At 41.7% G+C, this 19,129-nt stretch overlaps 2 protein-coding genes and 1 long non-coding RNA gene across 8 annotated transcripts in view; 2 read left to right on the forward strand and 1 right to left on the reverse strand.

Annotated features, from left to right (window-relative positions):
• PFKM (phosphofructokinase, muscle) overlaps nt 1-758 on the forward strand; it is a 188,727-nt gene extending 187,969 nt beyond the window's left edge. For all 3 annotated transcript variants that reach the window (XM_082350631.1, XM_082350629.1, XM_082350630.1), the window contains exon 23: nt 211-758. In XM_082350631.1, the coding sequence (XP_082206757.1) occupies nt 211-355 (145 nt within the window). In that variant the 3' untranslated portion in view covers nt 356-758. The remainder of the gene's footprint in view (nt 1-210) is intronic.
• LOC309609347 overlaps nt 1-19,129 on the forward strand; it is a 165,311-nt gene that overhangs the window by 86,850 nt on the left and 59,332 nt on the right. The gene's annotated exons all lie outside the window — the stretch shown is intronic.
• On the reverse strand, nt 2,168-10,337 carry ASB8 (ankyrin repeat and SOCS box containing 8). 4 transcript variants are annotated; one of them, XM_082350653.1, is made up of 4 exons: nt 10,210-10,337; nt 7,497-7,656; nt 5,938-6,042; nt 2,168-4,086 (listed from the first exon to the last, which is right to left on the reverse strand). In XM_082350653.1, the coding sequence occupies exons 2-4, from the start codon at nt 7,623-7,625 to the stop codon at nt 3,454-3,456; spliced, it is 867 nt and encodes a 288-aa protein (XP_082206779.1). In that variant the 5' UTR covers nt 7,626-7,656; nt 10,210-10,337; the 3' UTR covers nt 2,168-3,453. The 4 variants fall into 4 exon arrangements, with proteins under 4 accessions (XP_082206779.1, XP_082206780.1, XP_082206782.1 ...); XM_082350654.1 differs by having other exon boundaries at nt 7,497-7,660; nt 10,210-10,280; XM_082350656.1 differs by lacking the exon at nt 7,497-7,656 and having other exon boundaries at nt 10,210-10,282.

A 19,129-nucleotide genomic window follows, 5' to 3' on the forward strand; every position in this document is an offset into this window, starting at 1 on the left:
TCCCCGGTAATTTCAAGATCTACCCTTCCCAAGCTGCTCACTCTCCTCAGTCCTTTTCTTTTACGAGTAACACCTGTAGTCGTACCTACTTCAGATCTGATGCCCAGGCCCCAAATCCAGCCTCTTCTGCTCAACTTCTTCCCATAGCCTTTGATAGAAGTTGATTGGGGTGCTAAAGATTAAATCATCATCTACCTCGTTCCTCTGTAGGCACCGCATCCCCAAGGAACAGTGGTGGCTGAAGCTGAGGCCCATCCTCAAAATCCTAGCCAAGTATGAGATTGACTTGGATACCTCAGAGCACGCCCACTTTGAGCACGTCAGTCGGAAGCGGTCCGGGGAAGCTAAGGTCTAAACCTCTTTGCAGTGAGAGGAACGGATCGTCTGATCATGGTCAGCTCACCCCGATAGATCCAAGTCCATGCATTCTCAAGTGTTTCAGCTCAGCTCATTTTCAATTAGGTTTCCTTTTACTCTGTAACTGCAGCCATGGTCAGCTCTGGCCAGGGAGCTGGGGCAGGGGGCAGTAAGCATAAGCTCCTTGTAGGTAGAATTTATCCTGACTTCTGCCCCGGCTTCATGTGTCACACGAGGCTGGGCTCCTCTAGTGCTACTGCTCGATTTCAGTTACTCGGTTAGAATTTTCCTAAAAATAAGCTTTATTTATTTCTTTGTGATAACAAAGTCTTGGTTCCTCTACTACATTTACGACAGTGACAAACCATAACTACACTAATAAATGCCAACTGGTCACTGTGCTTTTGGTTCTCCTGTTATCATCTTCACAAGTGCATTCCTATCAGCCTCAAGCACCAGACTCTGCCCAGCGGACACCTAGGAAAATGCAGCCCATGCGCTAACCCCATGTACTTCTCTGTGTTCTTGGACATCTCTTGACTCTGTACACAGGGTCCTAAAACATAGGACACTGTCCTTATCCTCATCCCGCAACTAGTCCTCCTGCATCCTCTGCAGCCAACAGGATGCTCCCGTCTTCCTTAAGCATGAAGTTGTGTTTCACCTCTTGATCATCTACCCATTACCCAGCGTTGCTATTTTCCAGCCATCCCCCAATCTCTACTCTTCCTCTGACAATCCAGGGTTCTTCCTTCTCAACTTTTCCCCTGTGTTCCTTCCTTGATGAAAGCCAGACACCATCGGTGGGGAGACATGTACATCTTGAATGCCTGGGAAATAGAGACACCCAGTCCCGGACCTAGTTTGATGGATTGGTTGAAATACTGCTTAGGAAAATTGTCGGTTCTTATTCAGCTCAATTTGTTTTCTGTCCCATACTTCCTCATTAGCAAGTATCCATGTAATACAGTTGGTTCTTAGGATTGGGACTACAGACTGTTCCCCCAGTTGATAGGATGCTGCCCTGTCAATGCCAGGCTTGAGATTAGTCTCCAATAATCAGATCCTGGCTCTTGGCACAAGCATACATATTCCTCCCAACCTACACAGTTTCCTCGCTTGCTTGCTGAAGCAGGAAGGAGGTTTGAGGTTTTACAAGGGATGGAGGAAAGGATTATCTGTAGTACTTCACTTTCGCTGGCTGTCCAAAGTATAACTGCTATACCCTAAAAACAGTTCTAAAAAATGACCGAGGGCTTCCCTGGTGGTGCAGTGGTTAAGAACCCGCCTGCCAATGCAGGGGACATGGGTTCGAGCCCTGGGCCAGGAAGATCCCACATGCCACGGAGCAACTAAGCCCGTGGGCCACAACTACTGAGCCCGCGTGCCACAACTACTAAAGCCCGCATGCCTAGAGCCCGTGCTCCACAACAAGAGAAACTACCGCAATGAGAAGCCTGCACACCGCAACGAAGAGTAGCCCCCGCTCGCCACAACTAGAGAAAGCACGCACGCAGCAACAAAGACCCAATGCAGCCAAAAATAAATAAAATAAAATAAATAAATTTATAAAACAAACAAAAAAATGACCGAGAAGTCTCGTCAGAGCCCAGCATTAAAGCAGCCAAATGCTCTTTGTACAGTTCTTTAAGGGGAAGAAAAATTAATAAATATCAAGCACTGTTATCACTGATTCTTCAGAACAGCCAATGCAGGTGGTGGTGACAGCCCCATTTCAGAGATGAGGACACTGGGGCTCATGGTAATTAAATAATGTACAGAAAAGTAGGAACAGTAGAAATTGCCAAACTTGCTTTTAGAACTGTTTATTTCTTTTTTTTTTTTAAGTGAGCAAAAAACACCAACAGCAAAAGGACAAAAGCAGACAAACTTTTTCAAATTAGCTGTGTCAGCAGATTCTGTTCAATTTTATTTATAGTTCCCAATCAGTTAAAAAAAAAAGTTTTTCACATTTGCATAAGGTCATCTAGGATCAATAACAACTTGATCTAGTTTAGGAACATGAAAAGGGAGAGTACTGTAAACTAAGTATTGTTCACTAAAACAGATCTTTTTTGGGTAGGTGGGTCATCTCAGAGGAAGCTCTTATAATGCTCCTCCCCCACTCCTCAACTCTCCACCCCCTCCACCAATGTCTAGTATAGATCAGTAAAAAGTAAAGTTTCCAAAACACCTGAAAACAAAACAAAACAAAACAAATTCCAAACTCATAGCAGAGTGAATGAAGAAGACCAGAGAGAAAAGGCAGCCCAGCCCATGTCCTCCTGTGCTCGAGCAAACACCTTTGCCTATGGTGCGGCAAGTGCCTGTCAAGCCCACTAGAGCAAACTGGCTGTCAGGAGGAGAAAGAACTGCATTAGAAGAAAAGTTCTGAGGACTGTTAGTTCTTAGGACTGCTTAGAACCTCCTATCCCTTCTACTGTATGGAAAGCAGCATGACAGTCTTTCTAAAATAATATTGCTGAACCACTGTAACCCTTGGGCACACCCATGGAAAAGGAGCAAAGGCTGCCCTTCCCTTGGATGGTGAGAAAGGGGGCCAGTCCCTTCTGAATGCCCCAGGATGATTCTAGGGATATCATCCAGCCCAATTCTGAACCTGCACACCATTTGAGGCTGTAGTATCTTCATTTTGGGGCTGCAATTGTTAGCTGGAATTTTCTTAAACTTCACAGATCAATTAAAATGTTGCTAAGAGGGATTCTTCTGAAAACGTTAATCAGGTCCCCAAAGGAAAACTAAACATATGTTCTATAAATACGCTTCATCTTCCAAGAGAAATTTAGTCTCACTGTTGACTTTTTCCCTAAAGGGAGGGTCGGGGAGACCTCTTCCTTTTCAGGGTGCAATATGAAAGGCCAGGTAAGCAAGAAACAAACAAAAGTGAGGGACGTTTTGGTTGCTTGGTTCGGGGAGGGGAGGTGATGTGGACGTTACTGCTGTGACATGTTGCCTCGAAACAGAAACCACAGAGCAGGAGCAACTGCTTCTCCTGTTTCCCAAGACAGAGACGGTGCTGCGAGGCAAAACCTCACCCAGGGCTGCCTGCCTGACGGCGCACTCGTCTCCTCTGGGCTATTCTACGAGTAACACGTATTCCTTCAGAGAAGCTGGCAGCGGAAGGCCCTTCACCGCATCCGGCAGGTACTGGAGTCCCAGGCTCCGGCGCACAGCATAGCGAGAGAGGGTTTTGAGGGTCCCTGGGGCTGAGCACAGAACAGTCAGTTTTTCACATAGCTGCTGGTCTTTGGCCACTTCTCGTGGCATGGTGCCATTTTTCCTTAATTCGAAGTGTCCCACAGCTCTGTGGAGGAGCTCAAAGCAAGAGTCCTCTTTCTCTGTTCCAAGTCCCCTGACTAGCAGAGCCACCAGGCGGGAGATGGGCGTCTGGCCTTTTAGGTTGATGACTCTGACCTCTGCACCATAATCAAGAAGGATGCTGACGCTCTCCAGATTTCCCTTCATGGCAGCCCAGCTGAGCGGGGTGTCATTGTTGTAATCCAGGGCGTTGACAGAGGCCCCGCTCTCTAGGAGGGCCCGCACACACTCGGCATTGTTCTTAAAGGCTGCCCAGTGAAGTGGGGTGTCTCGGTTGCCGTCCAGTGCATTGGGGTTTGCACCATATTCCAACAGGACCTCCACACAAGCCTCATCTTTCTCGGCTGCATAGTGGAGGGCTGTTCGGTTATAACCATCCAGGGCATTCACCTGTAAAGGGGGAGCAACTACATTACAGTGTATAGACGACTGAGAGGACGACAGGCGGGCAAAGACGCTTGCATGTGTCTATCCACTACCTTTGCTATGTAACGTTCTGAACATGAGGGTCAACAAGCAATTCCCAGGGAGTCATGGTGATCAGGATGGAGCTATGACAGGAGCTGAGGAGCAAATAGGAAAACAACTGTCCCCAGACAACCGACACTATTATGTCCGCTGATTAGCTGGCCTGCATTATCTAGGATTTTGCTTCCACGTTCTTATTTACTATTCACTAGGACTTCTACCACAGAGTAAGGGGAAAGAAAGAGAAGATGAAGTCTAAGTCCTCGTAACTACTCTGAAAGACGTTTATTGGAAAGCGGCTTGAATATACTGGCCAGAGAAAAGGTTTTGGATTATTTTACTTATCCTGACTCACTCTGTATCCCGTGGCTAACGGCAACCAGACTGAAAAGTAATGAGGTCAAGATTCTGCCCATGTAGCTCTGCTGTGTTCTTTAACCATACGGAGAAGCTCAGATTGTTCATCCAAGTCAGCCCCCTGCAAACATATGCTGTGAGGTCACAAGAGAGCCTGGAGGAAAGCATGTGGAGGAAAGAACACAGATCTTCCAGTGCTGGAAGAGCAGCTGGCTTGCTAAAACTCAGCATCACCTATAATTTTTGAAGGCTACAAAGACTTCAGATCCCAGGTTTAAATAGCGAATTATCTTCTCCCATGAAAGGCACTAAAAAAAAAAAACCCCTGCGATATTTAACTGAGTTCAACCTTCTACTTAGCTAAAAACTGCCTCCCCCACTGCCCCCCGGGGTAGTTTCACTTTTATCATTGACATTAATCACTGGCTTTCACTTCAGGGTCACTCATAATAGTTACGGGATAGTTAATGACAAGTAGAGAACAACATGGCGGTGTGGAGGTGAGGACGCTGGGGGCTGCAGCAGGCTTACCGACCAGTGTGTCTGGGGCCCGCACACCAGCTTCATGGCATGTCCGATTCAAATGAGTGCCGCAGCGTGTGCACCTTGAAGATGCCTCAAAAGCTGTCGAAACTGCTGATTTATTTATTTAATAGGCACTTACTTAGTAATTACTACATGCCAGTGCTCTAAACAGTTTACAACCTTATGAAGAAGACACCACTATCATCCTCATTTTACAGATGGGGAAACTGAGGCAAAGAAAGGTTAAGTAACTTGTTCAAGGTCACACAGCTGAAAGTGACAGAGCTGGAATTCAAATTCATGAAGTATGGCTCCAGACTCTGTTCTTTTAATCATTCATTATACTATGCTGCTTCTTGCTACTGCCAATAAAAAGTAATCTATGTTTTTTTATGTTAAGATACATTTGAAAGAAAATAGGAACAAGATATGCTAAGACAGAAAAAAATCAGTGGGCAGAAAGAGCACAGGTAGCTCAATCCTGGGGAAGGGACTGCCTAGTGATCTATTCTCCAGTGACAGAGGTATTAGAAGTGTACATCCAGTAGCAGGTCTCAAGTGGTTTACATTGAATCAGGGTTGAGGGGCCTGGAGAGTCAACAGGCAATGAGAGGATTAAATGGAAATATAAACAACCCTAGAAGGAAGGCTGAGAGATTAAGGGGAGATAAAAATTCCCTCTTCCTGGAGTCATGGACAGTGTAAGAAAGAAAGGCAAAGGAATGAAATACTTCGGATGATTTACCACTACATTTTGTTTTAATATTGGCCATGCCAGTGTTACCAGGAGCTAGAAGGTGGGAAGAAATGGGAGAAGAGACAAGAAATTTTAAGAAAGTGTGACGCTCAAGTGTTAGTGAATCACTGATCTGACAGTGTTAAAAACGTTACCTCAGCTCCCTTCTCCAGCAGTAACTCCACACAGTCCGCATCGGACACCATGCAGGCACAGTGCAGGGGCTTCAGCGTGCCATGGGTACAGTTCACATCTGCTCCCTGCGGGCAGAAGGAAACTTCAGTCAGTGTGCTCAGCTCCGGCTCACCACGCAGGACAAGACTCAGAACAAGGGCCGGGGGGGAAAGGGTTCTAACTCTGTACTGTAAACATACCACCAGCCCCAGTTTCTATTCCTATTCATTAAATGATATTCTAATGCCAATATCCAAACCAAGAGAATACACTGAAGATGAACGAAAGGAACTGTCAATTCCTTAGATCAAGTCATTAAGTTTCTCCACAAGCTAGACTGCCAGATGGTCATTTGCATATCACTGAGGACATAACCTTATATGTAAAAGCAGTGGAACCTTATCATCAGGCAAGAAGGTTGGAAAAGCAATCAACTTTCTATGGCTACCATGCTCTGAAAAAGTCAGGAAAGGGAGTCTTTCAGACTGAAGCCAGGAGAACTGGCATGCTCTTTTGCCAACTGACAGATGACCATCACTAATATTAAGGTCATCTTAATGTTGTCTCTTTGTTTATAAACATCTTCAAAGTAGCCTATTAGTATCAGCATTCTCTACCACCTAGTGCCCACTGGTACTTCTATTTCAAATCTGGTGAAGAAGATGGAGATAGCACAGCAGACCAAAGTCACAGAATGACTCAGCAGCAGAGCTAGAATTAGAACGTGACAAACTTTCTACTGCTGAGTCTTCTGATACCACTTTTGCTGAGAACAAGCTAATGCTGTATGACTTTTTCTTCTCACAGCTGTGCCACACAACTCTGAAGCAGCTACAGGGCTCTAGACTGTAAATAAGGACACTAAAGTTGTTAAAAAGAATGTACAGAAGTAACCATCTAGATGCATTCTCTAGTGACCACAAAAATTACCCTGTAACTTCTCTTCAACAGGAATAATACACAGACAAAGGCATCAAAGCCTTTCTAGGATACTAGTCATTCAGCAGAATTACTGAATAGTAGTGGCTAGACATCAGATAGTTAAGGAGTTTTCTTAAGTCAAAAATTACCATGCATTTTAGGGGTTGATCTTCTCTGTGGAACTGTAAGTGGTGGCTGTTGGTAAGACAGAAGGCCAATGATATCACTCCATGTAATTATTACAAAACACAAGGATTTGAAAGCCGCTTATGCTTTGCTTGCCTCCTTCCTCCCTTAGTACAGCATGTGTTGAAGACTTTGAGCTTGCTGGGTCCCATATGCACCATATGCAGACGGAGATTTTATAGAGAACAAGGGACTAGGTTTATCTAGAACATAATTCCTGAAGAAAAATATCATAGGCGCAAAGTGAAAGGCAGAAGGGAAGAGAAGCAAAACATAGGCTAAATATATTTTAATGGTCAAGTTAATACATTTTAGACGACTCCCTGTGATCTTGTGCTGAGTCAGAGCTGCAAATCTGTCATCCATTAGGATTCCCCGGGAGCTTTCCCACTTCACCTCCCCAAGGACTCTTGCATCAACACAGCACACTCACCCCTCTGATGAGGTCCTCTACATTGTCATGTGGGAAGGAACGAATGGCAGCGATTGTTCGGATTAAGCGCTCTGAGAGAGAGTATTTGCTCTGAATGCTCTGCATAATATACCACATACTGGAACTCATCAAGGCTCAGAGTACGTTCACATGCTCCAAACTGCCTGAAACAAAGATGTTTTAGGCATACACAGTCTCACTGAGCACACCTGTCCTTAGAGTTAGAGGTTCTCCGAGGCCTTCCCACTACTAAAACCAGATTTCAAATAGATCAATGATTCATTCATTAATATCATTTTTTCTTAATCATAAGAAATAGATTATAATAGTTGCTGAAGGAGCTGGGTAAACCTGGATGCAAATGTTCTGACCCTTGAAATCTCAGTTCTACTCTCTGACCTAGTCTAGCACAAGATTTCCCCAAGAGGCTCCAAGCTCCCCATGGAGCTCTGTGTGGTTTAAAAAAGACTAGGCAAGGAAGGGGATTCTTCTAAAGGCTAAAGATGCCATAAAACATTCTTTTCCTCCTCTGAATTACGTGGTCTTTATTGTCAGCACCCCCTTTAGGTTACTTGTTACATTTGGCCTTGCAGTATAGTTACGGTCATATTGTCTTTCCATCTAAACTGTAATCAATTGGAAGGCAAGGTCCTTGTCTTCTACTTTTTCGGCCCGTATAAGGCCAGCCACAGAGTCTTACAAAAAGCAGGTATTTAATAAATACTGGTTGATTGACTGACTAAAGGGTATGGGAGTGATTGCTACTTGTGAGAAGAGATGGAACAAATACAAATGACAAGGCATCTGTGAAACAGTTTAAAATGTCTTCAGCAAAGAAAAAAATAGGAAGTTTTTGAGGTAATATTCTAAAATAAGGAAGGAACGCCAAAGTATAATTACTCTGGGGTCATCTATATAAAATTAGAAAAAAATTTCAAAGTTCACACCAATGACATATGCTTGCAGTTGTACGAAAACAAGCATAGTGAAAAATGAATTTAAAAATTGGCCATTTGTGACAACTGAGAAGCAGACTTGAGTTCGGCGTTGGAAGAAGAAAATAATGCAATATACTTAAATTCAACTATGATAAGTTTTGGCTGTATAAGAGCCATGTATCAGTTGGGGAACATTTAAGATTACAGCAAAGAATGTGGAGTATTTCTATGAAAAAGCATATATCAAACTGTAGAGAAAACATGGTATGCTGTATGGCTCTCTAGGTACAACTGTTTAGGAATCCATGTTCTTATCAAACTATAAGCTCCTTGGCGGTAAATATAGTGTTATTTTTAATAGTGCCTGGCACACGGCAGGTTCTCAATAAATATCTGTTGAACCAGTGTAAAGCTTATTACTTTGGATCCTAAAAAAATCCAAGACTTGCAGTAATTAAACATCTTATGCATATGATGACTACTAAGGGAAAAATCCAAAAATTATTTTGGTCATTTCATACTATGTAATTTTTGCCTTTTGTGAAGGACTATCCCCTTATACATTATGTAATATACTATAAACTCTAATAGTTTCCATTTTGCTACTCAGTAGCCATTTATCTGTTTAAAATATATACAGTACTAATTAATGGAATGCAAGTTAAAAATATTCAATTCATAGGTATCAATGATTCAAACTGGGTATTCTCCCCTACTTTATTAAGAATAAGTAAGCTTACACACTTGTTTATATGCCTCCCTGAAATTTTCTAGATAGTTTAGACTTGGCATACGTTTTAATCTCTCCAACAGCCACGAAACTCCTCAGAGACAAAGGGTCTGTATCTTACACTTCTTTGTTGCAAGGAAAAAGGGGAAAAAGGCATAGCTGCATTTGAGTCATTGATTTCAAGAACGGGGGCAGAAAACAGAGCGTCCAAAGTGGAAGGCTTACACCGAAGTGGTTCTGTTAACCATTTCTGGGTCATGATAATCTGAAAAAACTAGACCCTGCAATCATTTTCGGAGCGCCCTTGGGCTCCACGCTAAGAACTCCTAACTCAGAATATGACCACTGGTCCTCTGCTGCTGCCGCCTCGAAGCTCGTGCTGAAGAGCGAAACTTCGGGGCACACAGACAACACTGTCACTGTCACGGAGGGTCAACGAAATCTAAACTCGACGTATCTCCGGGCAGCAGCCTATACACGGTTTGACCCCAAGTCTCCCCTTTCCTCTCCTGGTGCTGAAAGTCCTCTCTCTCCCGTTTTCTTTCACTTCGGATCCAGAGACAACCCCAAGGTTTTTGTTTTTTGTTTTTATTGCGAAGCTAGAAGCAAAGTAGGAGAGAGGTGACGTTCCAGAGCTCTGGTGCTAGTGAGGCCAGGCTTCCGCCCACCAAGGCGGGGCCCCCCGCCCCACCGCACCTGCTTGGGGGAGGACTCGCGGCAGCTTGGTCTCGCCGAATCTAGGGGGGCGGTGGACAACTGCACGAAATGCGAAGACACGTGGTGTCACTTTCCGCACGGGCTCCTCAGAGACCGCAGCAATTCCAGCAGGTCTCCCGGGGCCGGTATTGAAACGGGGTCGCGAAATCTGGCAGGGGAGCCCCTGAGGCGGACCAACCCCTGCCCCGATCTCCGCAAGGCCCGGAACGAGGTCCCAGCCTCGAGGGCTGGCGGACCCCGAGCTGGGAGTGGAGGAAGCGTTACTGGGCGTGCGGCCCCGGATTAGGGAACCAGGCTGCAGACATTTCTGCAGCGGGGCAACACTCACCGAACTGCGGGGCTGACCTGGGTGGTGAAAGCCGCTGTCAAGACGTCACCCGGAAGCAGAAGTTGTCTCCCGGGGGCCCCTCTGTTTACTGGATGGGTGACTAGAATGGGCGCCTGCGCAGCGACCGGTGTCCGAAGGCGGAACGCGCCTGCGCAGATTGTGAAGCCGCCTTGGTCCAACCAAGGCTTAGTTAACCGCTTTACTATCTAGCCCCGCCACAGGGTTTGCGCAGGCGCAATGTGGCGCTATCGGTTACTGGCCCGGCGCTAGGTCCGTGGCGGTGGTGGGCAAAGAGCTCACTCCCCGCTGGCTGTTCGACCAACTCCGTGGGGCTGTGCCTGCGTGAAGCAATGAGTTCATCCGAGACCTCCGCTGCCTCCCACTGTCTCCATGTGATACCGGACCTGAACAGCCAATTCCCAGATTATTCCCAAACTCGCGACACTGATGCGGTTAGTTGGGAGAATAAACTGTTAGTAAGAAGTGTCTTTGGCAAATAAAAGAGACTTCCAGCATTTTTCATAACATTGGAACGCATCGATGCTCCTCGGAACCCCTCTGGATATTGTCCACCCTCCCTCAAAGGAAACTATTGATATATCAAAGATAAACAAGCACTCACGAGGAGTACTAGCCCAAATGTTGAGGGCTGAAAAAATATGTACATGCTGACATTAACCTTTCCCAACCAGAGAGATGCTGACACCTGCGAGTGATGATTTTTCCATGCAAAGCATAAACATTTCAAAGCCAGCAGCACGTAGTGGTGCATGCAAAGAGTAAAGCAGCCCACACAGGCAGACTGTTAAGAGCCGTGATCTACCCCGCACGCAGCCCGTTTAACCAAGAGTTTCCCAGCACCCCCTCCGCAAAGCTTGCTCTGAGCAACAGAATTTAACCAGTTTGAGAGTAAAGCAGGGCCCAGATAGTTCTTGTATGTCAGTGAGGGAATGGCGAACTGGAAAAGTTCACTGAGCCTCCTCCCAGCATCTTATAGATTAAGGATGCTTAGTACATTTCCTTATTATTAAGGATTGGGAGACAGATTTGCAAACAGTCAATTGCAGTTAAAGATCACTATTTCAACAAAATTTTACTGTACAAAGCTGATGCTGAAGAACAGTTCTACTTCATGGTGAGATCAAGAGAGTGTAGAGAGAGAGGGTCTGTGAAGAGGTTTCTTGTGGAGAAATGTGTTTTGTTGAGATCCCGCTCCCTTCCCACCCAGAGGGAGAGGCAGTGCTGGTGCTGCATCCTTCTCAAGCCTAAAGAGGGGCTCTGTGGGACCAGAGGGCTTGGAAATTTTTCCCCATAGTTGTAAAACACAGAGGATTGCACTGACTCTTGCATATAAATAAAAGAAGGCAGTGACCATAAAGCAGAGGTGGCTGCACTGGGATCCACCAGCACACCCAGATTCGGTAGGGATGACAAATGTGAAACGTTTTCCTGGACCCAACGTGGGCCACGTAGAGGACAGTCAGCATGAGGTTGCTTTTGGTCTATTCAAAAGACTTGTCTAGAGGTGTAGAGGGACCCAGTGACCAGAAGCTAGAGATGAACGCAGGAATCCTAGATCCCACAGAGGCTGTTGCAGGCAACCACCTGTGTCTGTCTAGGCCAAAGGGACTCAAGTGAGAGGTCTCTGATGATGGGAATCTCCAAAGAACCTCTAAAAGCACCTTACAAGAAAAAGAGTAACCATCTACCAGACCCAGGTAGTACGGACCCATCCTATCAAAACAGAACCGCCCTATCCCCTTGGCTGTCCTGCCTCCTCCCACTTTTACACAGCAGATCAAACAGCAGTTAGCTAGTGGTAAGCCGAGGAGAAAGCTGAAGGCAGCAGCCACCAGCCACAGGAGGCAGCTACCAACCCTCCCCTCGTGGGGGAGGGGAGGAGAGTGCTTAGACTGGCACCTTAGAATGAAGCCTGAAGTATTTGATTACCATCTTGGACTGGAAACATTCTAATTACTAAATCAAGACTCTTTTTTTGACTTAAAATGACTGTTACTTAAAATACTGTCCATTATCAAAGAATAAACCAAAAAGTCAGAGAATCTGCCCAATTTTCCATTCAGGGGCATGAATTATCCCCTCTTAATAAATATTTTTAAAAGACGGTAAAAGCCAAAAAGTAAAGTGGTATTTTGATCATATCCCATGAATCTTCCATTCAACATCCCAACACCATCTCTATATATTTCAGCTTATTTATGATCTTCATGCTTTGATTACAAGTGATTCCCTGAGTTTGACTTTTTTTTTAATATGTTGTGTCTCTCATAAGACTTTTATTTTTTCTTCTCTCCCTTGCCAGTTCTAGTTCTGTTTTGAAGAACTGTTCATGAGATGGTGTTGATTGACAGTACAACTAGTGTTCCTATTTTCACACCTTGGCATAAACTGGAACTAGAAATTTGATAATAATGTTTTGCTTGTAATGAACGCTACTATCACTGTTCAACATATATCAGTATCCAGTCTCCATGGATAGATGCCAGCGAGCTGTCCCAGTTTACAGATCTGGGTGTCTTTCTTCTTGAGCGCTGCAGCAACCTAACAGCCGTGGGCTTTTGTACAACTCCTTTTTGGAGTGAAAAACTCCTTTTTTCACCAGTTGGCTCCAAACCGTTTCCTGATTTTGAATGCAGTCCTCTAGAATGACAATTCCTGGAGGAGAGGAATTCTGCCCTGCAACCTCTCTTAAGTGGTAACACGAAGCACAAGTTTTCTGGCTTCTGTCTAGAACTCATCAGTTACTCTTCTGACTAAACAGCCTCGTCCTTCTTCAGGGGCTGCTTGACTAATGTTGATGAAAAAGTTTTCCTCACACCTTTCCTAGAGAAAGGTGACTTAAGTAAGAAGAAGTGATTCCTTCCAAAGAAGCTCTTCCCCCGTCACCAAAGAAAATGAAAAGAACCAAAAGGAAGTTTGAGATACCCTAAGAGTGAAGGAAAGCTGTCAAAATTAACAACGTAGAGTGAAAAGATAATATCCAAGTGTCAGACTGGTTGGGAAAAATAACTTTCTTTCATTAGTGTAATGGTGCATTTTCTCTTTCTATTTTGAATTTCTTTAATTTTTAGGATTATCACTTGTAGTGTATTCCTTAATTTAGAAACAATGAAATATCCATGAAAACACCATAGGGACCAAGGTTCCAGTTCTGATAGTTGTTCTAGTTCCCTTACTTGTAGCAACACCTACCCCCAACAGTTAATTTCACAAAACTTAGATCATATTTGTGAAAAGTGGTTTTCTAAACTATATAAATGTTGGTTCTTATCTGTGTCATCTATGTATTTGTTCAAGGAGGTTACCAAATGTCTGGGCCTCTCAGTTACACTGCAAGCTAAGGCAGGCACTTAGATTTCCTGCACTCACCTCTCCCCATAGCACAGTCCCAAACACACAGTAGGTATTGGATAAATGCGAACTGAATTGAACTATGGTGAACTGACTTCTCAAAGACAGGGATAGCAGAATGCCTCTATGTACTGGTCCCTGATCTTGAGAAAAAAGTCAGTGGCACATTTACAAGGAAAGTTGAAAGAGGGCTTTGGAAATAGAGCAAAGGAAAAGAAAAAAAAAAGTTCAGGGAAATATAATGCAAACCTCATGAAACTTTTTATACACTTAAACCTTGTCCTAGAGAAAGTAGTTCAGTGAATAAAAGAACAGTATTAATGTGCAGCAGGGGTAGTCTCCCAAGACATGTTATCAAGATTAAACAAGCATTTCTTTCAGAATTGCTCAGAGGCAGACATGCTCTCAGTATTCAAACTCTGCTCTTTTTCCCTTTAAATTTCCCCAAGGCTTGGGGAAATTTATGAATCATTGTTTTTTTTCAGTTAGCTTTTCATCAGTATTTTATTATTTTTTGGCCCTACAGGTTACCAGTATTTTCTACTATCAGAATAATTTTGCTAATCTTGAGACTTTATAAAGAAAGACTATCTGAGGGAGTTTGAAAAAAAGTTACAGTAAAAATACAAATAACAATGTTAATGATAATAGTTAAATTACATATACATGATACTATTTTTTTCAAGACTGTGGGCAGTTATTTGCTAGCAAACCAAGACTGGAGTAGACAAACTCTAGCAGGAGAGTTTTTAAGATTGTTCAGGGGAGGGAAATTAACAGAGGAAATGCCCACTTGCCTGGTTCCAGTGGGTGGTTCAGACTGATCTGAAGAGTCCTACTAGCAAGGAAATGATTGGATTCTTTGGATCAATTTTAGGGATTTGAGAAGCAAGTTTTGGTTGATCTCATAATTTTGTGCTCTCCTAGGCCTGTGAGACTTCTAGTAGGAGTATGTCTCCCCCTGGAGGGGAAATAGAGCATTTGTTCCTTCAGGTTTCTTGCTCAGAGTTCAATAATTAGGGTTTTTTCCCTTCCTTCCTTCATTCATCCATTCATTCAACAAATACTTATTTAATCCTATTATTTTGCTGTTTGTTATGATCCAGCTGAAAATAAGATCAGCACGGTCCCTGTCTCCAGGGAAATTATAGGTTAGTGTGAGAAATGAACATTAAAGGATCACCTGAATGCCTAAATAATCACAATAGTGATAAGTTACATAAAGGAAAAGTGTGGAGGATAATATGACTTTTCAAAGAAGACCTCAATCGGACTGGGAGTTCAGGGAAAACTTCCCTGAGACCTGGAAGATACATGGATATAGCCAGATCAAAGGTGTGGAGGAAGTGAAGGGAGTGGGTCTTCAAGCAAATGGAAAAGAGTATTGAAAGACTTCAAGAAGGAAAGTTTAGGAAGTTGGAAGAAGAGAAAGAGGTCAGAATAAGGAGGCTGGGACACAAGTTGAGGCCAGAAAGGTAAGGATGCTTCAGATCAGGCAGTGTCTTGGGGGCCATGTGAAGGATTCTAAACTTTATCCCAAAAGAATAGGAAGCTATCAATAGGTTTTATGCAAGTGACATGATCACAACTGTGTTTTTAAAGGATTACTTTGACTTTCTGTTGAAGAATGGATTATAGAAGGGGCAGAGTAAGGATACCATTAATAGATTACTTCAATATAATGTAGCTATGCAAGAATGAACAATGGCCAGAAGGAGCCCAGAAAAGAGGCAGCTTAGCACAACCTGGGGGTTTCAGAGACTTTTCAGAGGAGATGATAACTGAACAAAGTCTTGAAAGATTAGAAGGAGTAAATAAGGTAAAGAAAGGTGGGAGTTTTTCCTCAGGAAAAAAAGTAATAACTTATTTAGACCAGTCATTCTTCTGAAAACAATTAAAATACTGGATAGAATATTTTTTAAAAATCTCCCTAAAAATACCCAAGGTGGTTTCAAATGGGATTCTTTAAAGACCTATTATCTATTTTATTTTATTTCAAATTGAAGAATAGTTGATTTACAATATTATATGAGTTTCAGGTGTACAACACAGTGATTCAGTATTTTCATAGATTATACTCCATTTAAAGTGATTATAAAATATTGGCTATATTCCCTGTGCTGTACAATATATCCTTGTAGCTTATTTATTTTATGCATGGTAGTTTATGCCTCTTGATCTCTTACCCCTATTTGTCTCTACCCCCTTCCCTCTCCTCACTGATTTGTTTTCTGTATCTTTGAGTTAAAGACTTATAATCTCAATTCTATTCCAAAACACAGAAGAAAGACAACTTCAAAAATTCTTTAAAGAAATAAATATAACACTGAAACCGGAATCGGATAAAGATTGCACAAAAGGGAACACTACAGACCAATCTCATGTATGAATATCAATGCAAATATCTTAAATAAAACATTAGTAAATGGAATCAAACAGCATGAAATGTCATGACCAAGTGTCAACTGCTTCAGGTATACAAAGATGGTTCAATGTTAGAATATACATTAATATATTTAATAATGTTATTATATATAAGAAGAAAAGATCTTGCAATTATCTCCATAGTGCTGGAAAAATATTTGAGAAAATTCAAGATGTATTCCTAGTAAAAATAACTTTCAAAAGAGGAATAAAAGACTATTTTCTTAATGTCACAAAGTATCTTGCTTACCAACCTCTATCTTACTATTTTCATGGGAAAGCACCAGCGGCATCCCTACTAATATCTAAAACAAAACGAGGCTATCCACTACTACTGTAACATCTAACATGTTGTTGGACGTATTTGCCACAGCATTGTTACAAAGAAAGAATTAAATGTATGAGAATTGTAGATAATCTGATGGGGAGTCTAGAAAATGAAAGTAAGTCAATGGAAAAACTACTGCATACAAAAAGATGATTCAGTAAGGCAGCAGGATATAAAAGCAATTTGCAGAAGTCAGTAGGCTTCATAGAAACAAGGAAGAACCAGTGAGAAGATAACATAGAGAACACCCACATCCCATTTAATAGCAACCATAATTATAAAACTCTTAGGATTAAGAAGAAATATGTAAAAATCTATGAGAAAAATTTTATAATATTACCCAAAGACACAAAAGTGGACTTGAACAAATGAAAGACATACCTTAAGTGAATTTGTAAATTTAATATAATTCTAATAAAAAATTCAACAAGATTTTTGTTTGTTTTTTAGTTAGACAAGTTGATTCTTATGCTCATATGGAAAAAACAAACAAGAACTTCCAGGGAAACCCCAAATAGAAGAGCAATGGGGAGGGGCCAGTCTTACTAGACATTTAAAGTACTATAAAGCCTTCATAATTAAAATGGTGTAGAATTGGTACATGAACAGACAGACACTAGTGGAACATAATATAAAGTCAATCCGATACACGAAGAAATTTATTAATGATAAGGACGTTTCAAAATAATGAAAAAATGGACTCAAATAAATGCTGTTGAGACAACTAGGCATCGTTTGGAAAAAGATAAACTTGTATCTATAGCTTATACTGCACACCTAGATAAACTCCAAATGGATCAGTTAATTAAACATAACAAAAATGGAAACCATACAAGTTATAGAAAAAAACATGTGTAGATTTCTGTATAGTATTCCCATGGGGGTAGTGGGGAAAGCATTTATATGATTCAAAATCTAGAATCAATAAAAGACTGATAAATTCTATTACATATAATTTTTAAAAATTACATGGCCCAAATACTGTAAGACCAAAGACAAAGAATTCACTGGACAAAATATTAACAACTCTATCACAGGAAAAAGTTAATCTCCCTAATATATAAAGATCTTCTAGAAATAAAAAGACGTAAGCCCAGTAGAAAAATGAGCACAAGACATGGACAGATAGTTTTAAAAGATTCATGCAAGTGGCCCTTAAAATAGTGAAACACACTTAACTCACTCAAGAAAGAAAAGCAAATTACATTACACTGAGATAGAATTGCTTGCTGTGTTGGCAAAAATCCAGTAGTTTGAGAGAACAATTTGTTGCCAAAGCTCTAGGGAAAGAGACATTGATATGCTACTGGTGGAAATGTAGAATGATACAGCCCTTAAGGAGGGGAATTTTGTATTTTTTGAATTAATTTTTTATTGGAGTATAGCTGAGTTACAATGTTGTGTTAGTTTCTGCTGTATAGCAAAGTGAATCATTTCTACATATACATATGTCCACTCTTTTTTTGTTCAAATTCTTTTCCATATAGGTCATTACAGAGTATTGAGTAGAGTTCCCTGTACTATACAGTAGATCCTTATTAGTTACCTATTTTATAGGGAATTTTGTATTATCTAGCAAAATTACAAATAGATGCATTCACCCTTTAACCCAGCAATCACATTTTCTAGAAATCTATACTCAAAATACACTGCACAAACTTGAAATAATATGTGCACAAGGTTAGTCATTGTGGCATTATTTTTTTTTTAACATCTTTATTGGAGTATAATTGCTTCACAATGGTGCGCCAGCTTCCGCTCTACAACAAAGTGAATCAGTTATACATATATATATATGTCCCCATATCTCTTCCCTCTTGCGTCTCCCTCCCTCCCACCCTCCCTATCCCACCCTTCTAGGTAGTCACAAAGCACAGAGCTGATCTCCCTGTACTATGCGGCTGCTTCCCACTAGCTATCTATTTTACGTTTGGTAGTGTATATATGTCCATGCCACTCTCTCACGTTGTCCCAGCTTACCGTTCCCCCTCCCCGTATCCTCAAGTCCATTCTCTAGTAGGTCTGTGTCTTTATTCCCGTCTTGCCCCTAGGTTCTTCATGACCTTTTTTTTTTTTTTTTTTTCAGATTCCATATATATGTGTTAGCATACGATATTTGTTTTTCTCTTTCTGATTTACTTCACTCTGTATGACAGACTCTAGGTCTATCCACCTCACTACAAATAACTCAATTTCGTTTCTTTTTATGGCTGAGTAATATTCCATTGTATTTATGTGTGTGGCATTATTTTTAATGGCAAAAAACCTAGAAATGTCCCAAATACTATCAACAGTGGGGAGTTGAATAGTTAAACTATGACACATAATGGAATACTATGAAGCTATAAACATAACGAAGAATATTTTTATATGTTGCTATAGAATAATTGTCACATTGTGTGAGGAAAGGTGCAGAACAAGTTATATGATAGTTACCCTTTGAACAAAATGAAGCATTAGAAAGATAATCCAGAAACTAATGAAAATGGTTATTTATAGAAGGCGAGGAGGGGGAACTGGGATCGGGGTTAGGAGTGGAAGGGAGACTCCTCTGAGTTTATTTTTGACTTTAGAATCAAGTAATTATTTTACATATTCAAAAAATAAATTAAACCAAAAAGAAAAAAAGGACAAGCCCTAAAATTGAAAACAAACAAAATAAACCTAAATGTGTATGATATCGATAACATAACCAAAAAGAAAGATTTATTTCAAATGACTTCTGAACACAGGACTTTGTCCTTCTTTAGTGGGATATATTGTAAGAACAAAACAAACTGCAAAGAACTCTTAAAA

This window comes from Balaenoptera borealis (assembly GCF_965194805.1).
Source record: "Balaenoptera borealis genome assembly, chromosome: 13".
In the NCBI taxonomy this organism is placed as follows: Eukaryota; Metazoa; Chordata; class Mammalia; order Artiodactyla; family Balaenopteridae; genus Balaenoptera; species Balaenoptera borealis.

What these genes read in the sequence shown, in the direction of transcription:
- ASB8 (XM_082350653.1), bottom strand. Translation starts at nt 7,625, where the DNA reads ATGAGTTCCAGTATGTGGTATATTATGCAGAGCATTCAGAGCAAATAC. An exon ending in TAGAGGACCTCATCAGAGGG is followed by an intron (nt 6,043 to 7,496) that starts GTGAGTGTGCTG and finishes TTCTGCCCGCAG; the next exon opens with GGAGCAGATGTGAACTGTAC. An exon ending in TGCTGGAGAAGGGAGCTGAG is followed by an intron (nt 4,087 to 5,937) that starts GTAACGTTTTTA and finishes CCCCCTTTACAG; the next exon opens with GTGAATGCCCTGGATGGTTA.